At 42.4% G+C, this 15592-nt stretch overlaps 1 protein-coding gene across 4 annotated transcripts in view; it reads left to right on the top strand.

The window, feature by feature from the left end:
- NSMF (NMDA receptor synaptonuclear signaling and neuronal migration factor) overlaps window positions 1–9345 on the top strand; it is a 42580-nt gene extending 33235 nt beyond the window's left edge. For all 4 annotated transcript variants that reach the window (XM_075579162.1, XM_075579161.1, XM_075579160.1 and 1 more), the window contains 5 exons: window positions 1996–2066; window positions 2429–2508; window positions 2834–2936; window positions 4191–4266; window positions 5849–9345. In XM_075579162.1, the coding sequence (XP_075435277.1) occupies window positions 1996–2066; window positions 2429–2508; window positions 2834–2936; window positions 4191–4266; window positions 5849–5946 (428 nt within the window). In that variant the 3' untranslated portion in view covers window positions 5947–9345. The remainder of the gene's footprint in view (window positions 1–1995; window positions 2067–2428; window positions 2509–2833; window positions 2937–4190; window positions 4267–5848) is intronic.
- Window positions 9346–15592: the final 6247 nt, after the last annotated feature.

Here is a 15592-nt window from a genome sequence, read left to right as displayed (position 1 = left end):
AGGGTAATTAACAAGACAAACGATCTCGGTCATTATGCAATGAAATCCCCCCAAAGATAGTTTCACACGGTTCAAAAGATACATGAAAAAATACATACAAATGAAAACAAAACTTTTATTGGTAGAACTATAAAAAAATAAAAAAAATCTAGTCATATAAACAAAAAACACATTACAAATATTAAAAGGGATCCGGCCCGTTGAACAGCCAGCATACTCAGTTGGGAACTTATTAGCCAAAATCAAGATTGATAGATGAATTGTAATATACAGATGCAGCAACGAGTAGTTTGAATGAGACTGCCAGGGACCCCTGCTGTGTTAATCCGATGGGCCATTAGTCTGTCTGCAGAAATGTCACAGAAATGTTGCAGCATTACTGGGGTATTGCCCTAAATTTTCCCAGGCAAGTGTTCGGATACTCGTGGCTGCACCTGTATCTGTTGCCTGTAGCTTAGCCACAGAAGATCATATAGTTAGATTAGTAACGCATTCATTTATCAAAAGGTGTGCCTTTTTAGTATATCATTCACTTGCTTGTATACAATTAAATTCTTCTCACTTGCTACCGTAACCATCCCAGTAATACTGTAATAAAATACTCTATTTTGAAAAATAGAGAAAAAGTTGGTGATGATAACAAATCTCTAATAAGAAGCACATATAATGGTGCACCATGGCTATTTAAAACTTAACATTTAATAAACCGACAATTAATATAAGTCTACACGTGCAAAAAAATGTGTTATATTTATTGTGTGTTTTTATTATTAAAAACTTTTTTACCAGGAGGTAGGATAAGGAAGGTGCTATCTTCTATGCATGAATGCAGAAGAACTAATCCTCATTATAAGCTGTCGTATGGTATTTATTTACAAGATATAGAATAGTTGTGTAGCCCATAGTTCTATGGCAGTGCCATTACTCACATGGTTTACCATTAGGATATAGTAATTATCAAGGAGTTATTATGGGAGTCATATATTAATTTCTCAATTAATGGTGAGCATTATAGTATGCTGTGATATGGACTATAACCCCAACAGTGCATTCTATTAACCAATTAGGTACACATGCATGCCTATATGTTCCCTATATAATTAACATCGGAATTGAATGTACCTTAGGCTATGCTATAGGTGAGCGGTGCGCAAACTGGGGGGCGCGAGACTTTATTGGGGTGGCGCGGGCTGCGCGGCGGTTACAGATGCCTCTGTAAAATGTAATTACCGGCTTCTTGTCCACATGTCTCCATGGCAACGCAGCCATCTCCATGGTAACGGGCGTCATTTGACGATCATTAGAGGCGAGGGGGGCGCGACCAAGGAGGCAGCAGATAGGGGGGGCGCAGGGAGTTTGCGCGTCCGCTGCTATAGGTTACTCACTCATGTGAGAGAATACAGTGAATGGGCTACACAACTATTCTATATCTTGTAAATAAATACCATATGACAGCTTATAATGAGGATTAGTTGTGCTGCATGTTTGCTGTTTGTTTCACACATCATGGAGGTTGTGCTCTAAAGTGCGTCAGTCCCAATTAGGCCGTAAAGCGCAGAAACCCCCAATTCCAGGCAGTGAAGACAGCACAGACACTATAATTGAGGTCGTGCCAGTTTCCGTGCGATAGTGCCACGATCGGCACTATCGCTGTTTCATGAATAACCCCCAGTTTTGAGAGACTGCTCTTTCTTAAGATATATTTTACAAATGAAATGTGGGGTGTTTTGTTGCCTTCAGGATAAAAATGTTGGGACTGCAGGTTTAATGTCACTTAGGATATGGGCAGCTAATAGTCCTGGCAGTAACGTGATGTGAAGTGTGCCTGCCTGACATTCAAATTCATTTACGCCCATGCGATAGAAGCCAGCATTCTACAACGCTCACGCACAAGACGCGCGCCTACAGTGATTGTAACACGAGATGTGGTGAGCACGATGTGTATTAAAAGCCGTGGAGAGGATGTAAGACTCGACTTCTCTCTTTTACTTGCAGAGGAAATTGAGAAGAAACTCAATATATATCGGAAAGGTTGCAAGATCTGGGAGATGCTAATATTCTGCCAGGTGTGTACCAATGTTCAGCACAGGGCTAGCGATGCTATAGCAGACAGTTACATGGTACCGCGCATATATTCTAACACAGGGCTGGCCAACGTCCGTCCTCAAGGGCCTCCAGCAGGTTCAGTTTTAAAGTTATCCCTGCGTCAGCATAGGTGGCTCAGTCATAATGACTGAGCCACCTGTGCTGAAGCAGGGATATCCTGAGAATCTGAGCTGTTGGTGGCCCTTGAGGACTGGAGTTGGCCAGCCCTGTTCTGATGTAATGCTGCCTGAAATTCGGGAATGGTACAGTACTTGCAGATGTGAAGCAGTTTGGCTCACGCGGGTGACCACGTTGATGACTGACCGTGCTTTCCATTCCGCAGGGGGGTCCCGGCTATTTATACCTGTTAAAGAATAAAGTTGCTACTTTTGCCAAAGTGGAGAAGGAGGAAGATCTCTTTTTGTAAGTTGGGGCTTTTTTTTTAACACTTATGACAGAAGCATCCTCAATAGCCTCAATTGAGCAAGCCAGCCCCCAAATGCAAAATATGCATGGCCCTGGCATTACTAACAGCAGAAATCAGTGTAACCCAATTTTAACATATGAAAGTTTCAAGAAGAACTGTAACGAACTAAGATGTAATATTTGTAAGATATTGAACTTAAAAGGCTGGTTGAAGGTCACTTTTAGGGACACTGGGACTTAACCCATCGATGTCACAATGAACACACAATGAACTAGAATCACTGTCAAAATACACAATTAAAAAAAAAAAACATCTCTACAGATTTTGGAGGCGGTTGAGCAGATTAATGAGCAAAATGAACCCGGAACCGAACATCATTCACATCATGGGATGCTATGTACTTGGGAATCCTAATGGGGAAAAGGTAAGTAGAGAAGGGTTAAGTCACGGCTCACGCCTACCGTGCGACATAACACATATGTTGTGTAGCTTCTAATGTGCCAAGTGTTTTTTTTTTTTATGTAACTTCTTAAAGAAGCACAGCACATTTGAGGGTGGGTGGGGGGGATGTTACCTGCCTCTGATGACAGAAAGGTTGTACCGCAAAATATCGGGTTGATTAGGACTATATTTTGTTGTTTACCTATAATTTATTTTTTTATAGAAAAAAAATGCTAATTTTAAAAGAAACTATTATATTCACCCCACATTATCAAATCTATTTCTAAAATGATGGCTTGTCTATATCTACTGACCTCTTACAATAATACCAATGCAAACCCATAATACATTATATGGCTCGCTACTGGTGTTTACAACTGGTTAGACCAGGGGCGGCCAACTCCAGTCCTCAACGGCCACCAACATATCAGATTTTAAGGATATCCCTGCTTCAGCACAGGTGACTCAATACAGGACTCAGTCATTGACTGGCTGCTATTACAATATAAAACAAATCTGAGTCTGATTAAACGCTGCTAACCGTCATGAGATTTTATTCTCTGTAGAGATCAAAGATCCCCCCCCCAAAAAAAAAAACCCCAACATCTTTGATGCATCCAATAAAATTAAAAGCTGCTGCCTATAACATATAGGGGGTGGCCACTCCTGGGTTGGATGTTATGGCAGCAGCCTTTTCTTTTATTGGATGCATCAATTTGGGAGGTGAGGGGGTTCTTTGATCTCTACAGAGAATAAAATCTCATGACGGTTAGTAGCGTTTAATCAGGCTCAGATTTGTTTTATATTGTAATATGTGCAGTAGGAGCGCAAAGCACCCCATGCTGCTTTACTGGCCCATATAATGATGTCAGACATTGCTCACCTGTGGATCTGGTCCCTTTCAGAGCTGTAAAGATCTATAGTGTACATCTACATGTAATGAAGCTCTTTGTAGCACTGAGAAAAATATACAATGGGAACTTACATGCATCTTTCCCGTATGAGCATCAGCACAGGAGGCAGCACTGTTTACGGAGCACCATCTGGTGCCAGATTAAGATAAATGATATTAAAAATAAATAAAAAAAGTAGTGGTCCTGTGGGTTTGCAATTTAAAAACGTAGTTGTACTCCCTACATCTAGTGCCATTGTACGTCAACCACTAAGCACAGCACATGTTTCGGGCCACTATGTTTGGGCAAAGTGCCCTTTCTCAATATCAGTGTCTCTGTCCTAGCTTTTTCAGAACCTGAAGAATCTCATGAGTCCATATAGGATTGAATTCAAGTCTCCCCTTGAGCTTTCGGCACAAGGTAAGCAGTATGTGGCTGTTACCAGCGTGGTTGTTCGGCAGCTTTGAGGATGCTGAAGGTTTTATCTGAAAGTTGGTGTTCTGTAGGGTGATTGCATGAAAGCGGATGTACAGTGAGCGTTGTAGAAGTTATTACAGGTTATGACATTTTTAACATTGTCCCTTGCAAGCCAGAACCGTAAACGTCACGCCTCACGTAATATTGTAGGGGACGGGCTGAAGAGCACAGCTGGTCAATGCTTCGGATTTTCGATAAGTAGACTAACCAGATTATCTCTCCCATGAGTAATTAGAATCTGTGATGCGAAGCCTACACTTGTCACTCTTTTGGATGGCAGATTCTCCCTTACGCAAACTGTGCCCCGAGAGATTGGATTTAGGAAGGCTTCCCAAACTTGCCAATGCACTTCTGAAGATAACAAATGTATGCACATTGCTCCTCTAGCCAACAACTGTGCAAAGAAGCCCTGATATGCAAGCTCTGCTAAAGTCCCAACATCCAGAGACTGTGCTCCTTCCTTACGACAGGCTACATCACTACAAGCCATTGCTACAAAAATGCTAGTCATGTACAGCAGCATTGTGTTATAGCATCACCGACTGTTTCCAGCTGCTCACAAACACACACTGTACTCACCACTGTCAGCTTGGTCTCATAGCAAGAGCATGAACATGTCAAGACTATGGAATTATGTAATGGGCCGTGTTTTTACTAAAATAAATACAGTACATGTCCAGATAGGAACATCTATGTATAGGATATTTTTTTCTCTTGGAAACATTGATATGTTGGCCCCAACAGTATGCCTTCGTCTTTGACATGTAGCCCCTCCCTCCCCCCCCCCCCCCCCAAGTCTGGAATGCTCTTGGATTTAGGAACCACCCGGATGCAAGATAGGTCCATACACATACACACACACACACACACAACACACAACACACAATGTAGGATCAGAATGTAATGATAAAGTTTGGAATGTGGGATTTTAAAACTGTCTCTGGCTACTTTTCATCAAGGCATCTGTAAATTCTAGTATTCTAATTAATCCTATAAGTGAGGCATTCTTATTGCATAAAGGGTCAGTGACACTGGCTAATTAAAATATTGAAAATCAAACAGATAAAATGGGTAATTTAAAAATAATATTTAATCTACAGAGGTGACCCATGATGCAAGAGAGAATTTTCATGGTGATGTTGCGTTGCAATGACAACTAGGGTGCACCTTTGTACCCAAAAAGGCCTTCGTTATATATTTATCCTTTCATTTGACAAAAATATTTTGTCACCTTTTGTATACATGCAAAAAATGTGAAGTCAAATACACATGAACGGTGCAAGATACTGTATCCCATCAGTTGTGCATGAGAGAAACATTCTAACAAAGTATTATTCCAGGGTAATGTGGCCAGAATAAATGGATGGATGGGTGGAATCTTGTCAGATAGTTACAGTCTCAGATCTATGTATGTCTCACTTAACGAAGCACATGAGGAAGGCTCCCAAGCAGAGTAGAATTGGACATTCTGATTAATGATCAGCCAAATCACACTGTCTCTCTTTTTTTTTTTTTTACCTTCCAGGAAAACAACTGATAGAGACGTACTTTGATTTCCGATTGTACCGTCTCTGGAAGACTCGCCAGCACTCCAAGCTGCTGGACTACGATGACATTTTATGAACCTGCGAAAGACCCTCTTGAAATGGGAAGACGGAATCTCAAAAACAACACTTAGGAAGACTTTTTTTGTGTTGTTGTTTGCCAATGGCCAGAAGAGTCTACTGGGATCTTCCAGAATGGAGCAAGAAGCCCCAGGTGAGAAGACGTGAGGAAAGGAAGAGTGCGGTCCACTTGGGGTTTTTCCATGTTGACGGAGACCTTGGAAGGAATAGTTGTTAAGGGGCTTGCAGCCTCTTTGCCAGAAGATGGAATGCAGTGGAACAGAATCTAGAAGTCTCCACAGTGCTGAGCTTCACCACTTCAGGGCAAAAGAACGGGGCCCTATATTTTGAGGTCCTTTCAAGACTTTTAAGCTCAGGTTTTCTTAAGACAATAACGTAACTAATTCTTGCACTAGAGAGCAAGGACTCCAACTAGCCTTCAAAATCACAGTGAACTTTTTACTGTTATCAGATCCAGGTGACATTTTTATCGAATTTATTACCACAGATGAAGAGGAAAAGCAAGGACGCAGCCTGGGTTCCTTGTGCTATACTCCATCCCACCAGACAGAGTAAAAGCAGGAACAATTAATTGAATAATATGTTGAAGTATTATATATCTATCTATATACATACAAGTATAGATCGTATTAAGGGTTTAGCTTTTTTTTGTGAGGTTGACGTAGGAAATAAGTGCAATTTTTCAAAAGTGCAAATAGCCAATTTAATTGTTCAGAATAATGACGTGCAAAAAAGGTTCTACAACCGTCCTGCACATAAAGGGTTATGGTGTCAGTGTGAGAAACTATTTAACAATAATGAGATATCTTCTGTAGACATATAATCACCAGCAATGTGTATTTAGCCTCCCGTACCTGCTGCAGAGCGACTGTAGTCTTGCAGAGGTTGGTTTGTGTCATATAAAACGTTTCATAGAGAGCTGCACATGCACTAAATGTTAGATTGTAAAGTTCCTTCCTTCTGTGGACTGCCTGGTCCAGTACTGGCCAGGCACACAGAACATTTATATAGCATCTCATTACAATGTATTGATATTGCTTTTGGTTGTGTGAACTTGGTAGGCTTAGGTAGAATTATAGATACAAAAAATATATAACGGATATATATACACACACAGTGAATTTGAAGGTGACCAGCCATAGCAATGGCATGTTCCCTCCTACAGGCGTGCCATGTGGTTCTTGTTATACAGTAGCTCAGGTTTGGTAAAATTAGCGACCTTCAACCTCCTTATCATTGGCCTGAAAAGTCACTCTCCTAGTTTGGGGAGTTTTTATTTGAGACTGACAGGCCAAAGCCTCTCGCATCTTGCGCGTCGACTCACCTCTTAAGCAGGAAAAGGTTACTAACGCAGTCTGACCGGGTCACCCTCAAGCCTTTTTAATTCTGTGCTGCTCTACTTTCTGGGCAGTTTCTGTGGGGTTTTTTAACTGTAGAGGCCTCTACGGCTCTTGACCTTGGGTAACTTTCCTACCTGTGCACTGCAAAATACTGTGCCCGGTCACCTGGTGTTTACATTGAGGTGTATGTTTTAATTTCGCACATTATAGCCATTAAGAAATTCAAGGTTAGGTCAATGGACTAAAGGAGTCCTGGACCCTGATGTTTGCCTGATTTTGGGTCAGGAGCAGGCGTTTTTAGGTTTAAACTGACTCCAGTAAGTTGACGTGTGTAAAGTTAAAGATGACATTCCCAACCAGTGAGAATTTCAGATCCATGAAAGTCCGATAACCTCCTTGTAGAGGTGCAATGGATAATAGGATTGTAGGCTAAATCTTGCATTGTAGCTCACGATAAAATGCACTTGTGGAGGTCAAAGCAACATTGCATAACCCGATACAAATCATTAACTTGATCATGATCCAGGAGACAAACATGCTACACACTATATTCCATTCTGCCTATAAATAAAATAAAGATGTGCAGAACACATACAGTACTCTCTTGCTAAGGCAGACGTGTCCGGGTTTGGCACGAACCAAGCTTCAAGCCTGCGGAATGCAGGATGATTGAATTAGTGGAGACCTCCACTAACGATTATCAGACGTGTCTTGGATGATTTTATAGGTTAAAATGGAATGCTTGTAACATGTAAGGGCCATGTCAACAATTTAATGTACTAGCTCGGCCAGTACACATAATACTCTATTAAGGTGATCCTGCCCATTACTAACCAACCATCAGTAATAACACTTACAAAACCGAATACTTCCATTGTTCTGTCCAATGGTTTATTGGGTTCTTGTTTCCTCTCTTATCCAAAATGGGGGCAATTTATCTTGGCCTTCCACATGCATTTTGGTGGATCATTAATTGCTTTAATTAGTGGGGTGTATTTAGATTAAAACTGGGTGGTGAATTTTCTAAGCGTTATTTCGTTTTTTTCCATGTGTGATGTCTTTTGCTTACAACTGACACTACTTGAGCAGTGGATGTTGTTAAAAAAATAACATAATAATGTACTTGTTGTAGTGGAGGTGTCACTCATTGCATTGTAAGCCCTTACGATAGCAAAGTGAGGCACTGAAAATAGCTATGTGAATATTATTTAGTTATGATGAAGTTTAAAAAAAGACGCAACAGGCATATTGATGCAAGTCCCACACATAAACCTCAAATCAGGAAATGTGATGAATACTTCTTCATTTTTTGTTATCTGATTTCTGCATTTTGCAAATCAGAACTACAACCAAAGTGGGCCTTCTGGGACTATAGAGTCCCCTAAGAACTAACAACACGTTAAAATGTAATATAAATATTTTCACCATTCTCCCTTTAATCCTAGATTTTTATATGCAATAACTGTAGACAAACTATTTTTCGCATTGTCCAAGGTACACTTCGTTGTTGGGTTACCATCAAACATTGTCATCCCAAGGTACTGCAGCTGATATTTACTAAGCAGTGCTATTCTGTAAGACACCTTCCAGCACCATAGACAGCTCATTCAATTCCAGCACCATAGACAGCTCATTCAATGCCAGCACGGTATTATGCCATAGAACTCCTTATGCCAGCGTATTTTTTGCGAATTTATATATATTATTTAAGCAGGGGGTCTTCGGAGCTGAACCATATTAATTTCAGGTCCGGGGACCCCCTTCTTCTGGAGATACATACCTCCGAAGTAGGTGCCGGTATCCGCTCTCCTCGGCTACCAGGGTTCAGAATACATCCGCTGTTCAAATATTTTGCGCCCTGCGGACCTATAGGAAGCCGTGATGTCATCGGTGCGGCGTCCTATTAGCCCATGTGATGTGGGATCTTTAAACTTTAAAGCCCTGCTTGCTCAGCTGGAGCAGCTATCTGCACCTACTTTGGTGCTGAAATTAATAGGGTTCACCCCCGGAGACCCACTGCTTCTATTATATATATATATATATATATATATATATATATATATATATATATATATATATATATATATATATATATATATATATATATATTATTTTAAAATGTCACCAAAAGATTCACCAGCATGGATTGCTCCTTTTAATAGATCCTTGTTAAAACATTTTGACTGTGATTTATCAAGGTTTTTTATGCTACATTTACTAGTTTCACATCAAAATAATGTTTTGCAAGATTGGAAAAAAAAATAACAAATTCCTATTTTTCTATTTACTTTACTAAATCACTTAAATGCCCGACAAACCGTATGCTTTTAACCACCATGGTCGTTGATGCAACCTTTTGGCTGCCATTGGGGTTACATAAAGCATTATTCAGAGAAAGAATTACCCTAGTAAATCTATTTATTCTTTCCTTCACCAGTTCCAGCTCTTATACATGTATGCCCCTGTTCGATGCCAACAATAGCCCTGTAGGGTTACTGCAATTCTGTACTTTGGAGATAACACTCCTATTATTATTATTTGAAACCCTTCGCTTATTTTGCACATTCCCTGCTGAAACCCATACAGCATTGGGACTCATTGGTCTCTTTGGGTATTTTAAATAAGCAATGAAGAAGTGAACAGTTATTATAATATTACTTGTATGGGGATCTAGACTTCACATGTTGGGTGACTACAAAGCATTTACATACAGTAGGAAGGTGGCGGGTGGCTCTTTTAAGACATACAGTATATAGAAGTATATGAATTAAGCTTTAAATGTATTACAAAATATATATATAGAACAATATCAGTATAGCTGAAAACGTCTGCTACCTAATGTACAGTATATAGCAAAACAGCAATGAAATGATAAATGGCTGTTTTGGAACATGCATAGAAAAATGTTAGCAATTAGGTAGATGCTGTTTCAAAACTTGCAAAGAACAATATTATCACAGATGAGCATATGTATAGAAGAAGTATATTCGTGAATAGGTAAATGGTTTGTTTTTTTGACGATATATGTAATAAACAATTATTTAAAAATAGTAGAGTGATAGTGACGAATAAAGAAAATGTATAAACTAGATTAATGAAACTGTAAGTGTATAGGATTTTTTGTAAAGAAAAGGTACCTTGCAAAAGACATATTGAAATGTAGCAGTAGGGAATGGCTATTACAAAATACAGCTCAACCCCGTTATAACGCGATCCGCTACAACTCGAATCCGCTTATAACGCGGTGCAAGCGTGGCTCCCAATTTTCGTATTTATGGATACTTTGCAACACGATTATTGGTATCTTAAATACTTTATTGTACAATGCATACAATTGTACATTATTTCTAACGCGATCCGCTTATAACACGATGTGATTCTTTGGACCCCAAGCACAGCGTTATAAGGGGGTTGAGCTGTATGAATACATGAATCAGTAACGAGGCGAATGACTGTTAGACAACACAAAAATGAGAACACCAGTTTTAGCAACAATGTTAACAATCGATAGGGAGGTGAAGTGTCAGGTAGATATACGGGTGTATGCAGGAGCACAGAAATTATTTTGTGGGTGGGGGGCGGTGAACGTATACGAAATCAGTAACACATATATACATTTCTATAATGTATAAACCCAGGGGGGTGCAGGGGATGCAGCAACCCCCACACCCCAAGTTCACCCCCCATGGGTGTATGTATCAAGCATATTGTTTCCAATGTGAGTTAGGTCATAGACAATTCCACTCAGAGTAAAGAGTTTCATGCATTGGACAAATATGTCCTTGACCAGCTAGGTTAAACGCAGCACAGACGTGGTAGTTTAACTTCTTGAGTGCCCTAAAGTCATAAGGGCTGGCACTCCAGGGGTCCAATGACATACAGGGTACTCGTTTTCTAGGAGAGGATGGGGGGGGCGGGGAATAACATACAGAGAACTGAATGCGATCGAAACAGAAGTGGGGTCCCCTCCACACCACGGGGGGTGGGGTGGGGGGGCTTGCCTGTAACCACAAGCGATCACGTGGTTGTAATCCAGAAGGACGTGGTTGTATGGTGCCATGCGGGGGCTGGGATGGATTGGGTACTTACTGGTAACAATCGTGTGACATCTGTTTAAGACCCTAAACCGCACTGAATTTATAATCCAATCACAATTCTGCACTCAAATGTTTTAAAGAACCGAGTCTGTTTTGATCATAGTTTCAAAGAGGGGATATGTATGTCATTGCTATGCAATGGTTTAACACAGGGGCGGCCAACTCCAGTCCTCAAGGGCCACCAACAGGTCAGGTTTTCGGGCTATCCCTGCTTCAGCACGGGTGGCTTAATCAGTAGCTCAGTCAATGACTGCGCCACCTGTGCTGAAGCAGGGATAGCCTGAAAACCTGGACCAGTTGGTGGCCCTTGAGGACTGGAGTTGGACACCCCTGGTTTAATGGCTTCTGGGGGTAACTATATTATCCTGAATAGATTTTATGCCCATGAGCTTTGGACATGAGATGGTGATGTTGTTCCTCACTTTGCTTTAGAAAACCCTTATGCTGTTTATTGATTTTAATCTCCCAGGTGCCAGAGATGGCTTCAACTTTAATGAGTTTCCAGCCCCTCTGGTGCTGGTGAGGTTAATGCCAGGGAAGGGGCAGAGAACTGGGGACATTTTGTATAGAATACAAAAAACAATAGGAAAAGGGATGGTGAGTGGCAGGGAATTTAAGGCAGCAATTCCCCCTATTCTTTTACCCACATTTTTTTATTTTTTTATTACAAGATGGAAACCTTAGGGTCCCCCCAGGCTGCACTGTGCTATTTTCAGCTCCAGTTCCCAAGATACTAAATAGGGAGGTTGCCGCTTTTAAATCTCCCTACAGGGGAAACAAATCATAGGCCAATAGGAACCTGCGACGTCACCCGCTGTGGCTTCCTATTGGATGGTCAATTAAATCCCTTAGAAAAAACAGGAAGTGATACTGAAAACTTCACTGATATGTATCCCGGGAAGCAGGGAGATCCCCAGACCTGATAATAGCATGGTTCAGCTGCAGGGCCGGCTGGGAGATTTTGCAGGGCTTGGTGCAGTAGGGTTTCGGCTGGGCCTCTTATCTTCTCCAGAGCGGCATCCCCTCCTCCTACAGTGTCACATGATTGCCGTGTCACCATGTGCCGTCGCAGTCTCACATGATTGCAGGAGAATACAGGCTCTAGAAAGAAGGTACGAGGCACTGACAGGTACCACCAGCTCTCCGCCGGCAATCAGTTTAAATGTTGTGGGGAAGAGTGAAGGATTTGGCGCTGTAGCACTGCCATCGAGTCGGCCCTGAAAAACTGCGCTCCACACTGGGGGGTGTAATTTACTTGATCATTTTGATAGTATTGCTTCCTGCACTATATCGGTCAGTATTGCCCAATGCAAAGATTTCCCCATGATTCTAGTAAACTCACAAATGACCCTCGTCTCCCAACGCTCCTAATGAAATGATTTGCCGCTCGGCTTTCCGGGGGTCATGCTCTAGTGTATTTCGATCCTCCAGCGTGGGGGGAAATCGAATGTCTGCCAGCTATGAGTTTGTACCTTTCATTCAAATACTTGACTAATTTTTTATTTATTTTTTAAATCTGCACACACAGCCAGAAATATCCAGAGCTGAAAGTTGTAGAACAAAGCCTATCCCAAACACCTTATAAACTACAATTGTGCTGCTTCAGATACCAAGAAGAAGAAAAAGAGACGTCATGGTATCTCTGATGGGAAGAAGGAACCCAAGTGCATGAATTTGTGATTCGAAGTGCAAGGCTCTTACTCACAGATTATGCCCGTATTTACAGGGCTGCTCCATGAAAACCCTTTCGGCACTGGAAGACCCCATACTGTCCATTCAAGTCAATGGGCTGTAAATGTGTCAAGCACTGGAAGGTATCTTCTAGCATAGTAGGGCTTAATAAAGGTACCCCTATGGGGAGGATTCATTAACCTCCATTACAGGGCATCGCAGCTCGAACCTGTGGTAACTGCCATTCAAGCCAACAGCAGTTAACACAAGATTGAGGTGCGATACCCAGAATCGGAGTTGAGTGAATCCCAGCACGTCTCTTCTGGGTACAGCCGATAACCGTATGGCATATCACATTCTTGCACAGTGCATTTCCACTATAAATCCATTGGCTCTTGCCACAACCAACAAAAAGCTGGATGCCTATCATGTGGTAGGTTTATGCAGTATTAGATTGTGTTCGACCAAGACTCTCATTTTATGTAGAGTGCAACAAGCCTTTGAAATATGTATTTTTTAACCTTTCCAAAGTGCAAAATAGCCATGTGTTTTTGGATGACAGTGCAGTGAAAGATCTTCCTACTGTCATTTCTTAATAAAAAAATAACTTCTACTCACATCTTTGTCATTGGTCTGTTATTTTATGATAACATAAAGAACCATCATTCAGATTGAACATAAGAATTAATGATATAAAAGGTAGGCATTGTTATCATTTAAGGCTGCTTTTATCAACACTGTTTGTACTTTCCCCCACCCCCCGGTATTGTAATTTTGTAAAGCGTCACAAACACTGCAGATTCTATACAAATCCAATTCTACATAGATTAAGCTGGCACGACAGGTATAAAAATATTTATCTATATTACCGGAAAGCAATTAATTGAGAGTTACCTCTCAATTTCAAGTATGTCCTGGGCGTAGCTATGATAAAAATACAAGGTTCTATTAAATGAACAGGGTTATACATCTATATATATAATTCTGAAAATGGGTTTGTCTTTGGTTTTGTGCGTTTGTTGATTGGTTGGCGGCGGCTCACGCTCGGATTAGCCTGCGGGGTGGGGTGATGTCACAAACAGGGCTACGCACGCCCTCACCCTCACAGCCTTCTCACACTGCACAGCCTCTGAGAGCCTATCCACATGGCCTGCAGCCACATCAGTGACCGCTCCCACCGCTGCCTCACACCATAGCGGGACCAGGAGCGCACGGTAACATACCCCCGCCGCCTCACACCCCTGCGCCACACCCGCCGCCTCTCACCCACCCGCACGCACCCGCTGCCTCTTACCCACACGCACACTCGCCCACTCGCCCTTCTCCTCACCCCGCGGGCCCCCGTACTTTACACACTCGGCGGGCCGGGGACGCGGGGGGGGGGGAAGGAGCGTCGGGGACCGGGGTGTACCCATGTGCTGTGCGGAGGGGTCCGGAGCTGTGTAGTGGGCGGAGTTCTGCAGGGGTGGGGGCCCGATCTGTGCAGGGGGGGAGGGTGGAGCTGTGCAGGGGGGGGACGGACAGATTCAGGTGAATGGGGGAGAAAGAGAAAGGGGGGGGGAGATAGAGAGGGGAATGGGAGAGAGAGGGGAGAGCGGGAAAATTAAATCCCGGGCAACATCGGGAATATCAGCTAGTTATATTTAAAGACATTGCATGAACAAAGATAAAGATAATATGTCGTATGTAACAGGTGCAGGCAAGATTAAAATGGGAGACCGCTTTAGTCTTGAAAGAATTTAGACTGGAGCCTCAGGTAGATTGTTCGAGGTGTGAGGTGCATGCAGGGTCGGTGGCACAAGGGTTACATGCGCCCTAGGCGAAACTTAAAATGTGCGCCCCCGTTGTCTAAAAAATAGTAAGATAAAATAAACAGTGGCGTAGCTATTGGGGCTGCTGAGGGTGCGACCGCACCCGCACCCACCGCACCGCACCCCAGCGCTATAACACCGGAAGTTGTCGAGCATCTGAACTTCCGGCGCCGGTGTTACAGCGCGTACCTCCCCTGCCACCTCCTGTGCTCCTGCCCCAATCGGATGTCTTCGCCTGCCACAGCCAAGCCACCGCCGCCCGCTGTCTCAACGTCTTCCCTCCGCTGATATCGTCTTCTACTGCCGCTCCGTTCCCTAATAATATTATTATTAATGCGTCCCTAGGACCGTTGCGCCCTAGGTGACCACGAAGGTTTGCCTAATGGACGGATCGGCACTGGGGTTCACGGTAATAGGAGGATGAGCAGACGGACACTTGGTGGAACCTTGGGACCATGAACAGTCTTTTGGAGTCAGATCTCAGGTGATAAGTGCTGCGTGTGGTAGGGATGAGGAGCTCGTTCAGACAGGCGTGTAGCTTGCCCAGAAAGTACTTCAAGGCAAGTGATAGCCAATCTAGTTCTTTAATAACCTTTTCCCAGAAATACTGTGTGGTCATTCTTAGCTCATTCACAAATGTTAAACCTGTGCCGCTTTTGAATTGCTTAAAACTAAAATCCAACATGCTTTAATGGCCACTCCAAAAACAACAAACATGTAAGAAG

This window comes from Ascaphus truei, chromosome 21 (genome assembly GCF_040206685.1).
Source record: "Ascaphus truei isolate aAscTru1 chromosome 21, aAscTru1.hap1, whole genome shotgun sequence".
Lineage (NCBI taxonomy): Eukaryota > Metazoa > Chordata > Amphibia > Anura > Ascaphidae > Ascaphus > Ascaphus truei.
This window is presented reverse-complemented; position numbering and strand designations above follow the sequence as displayed.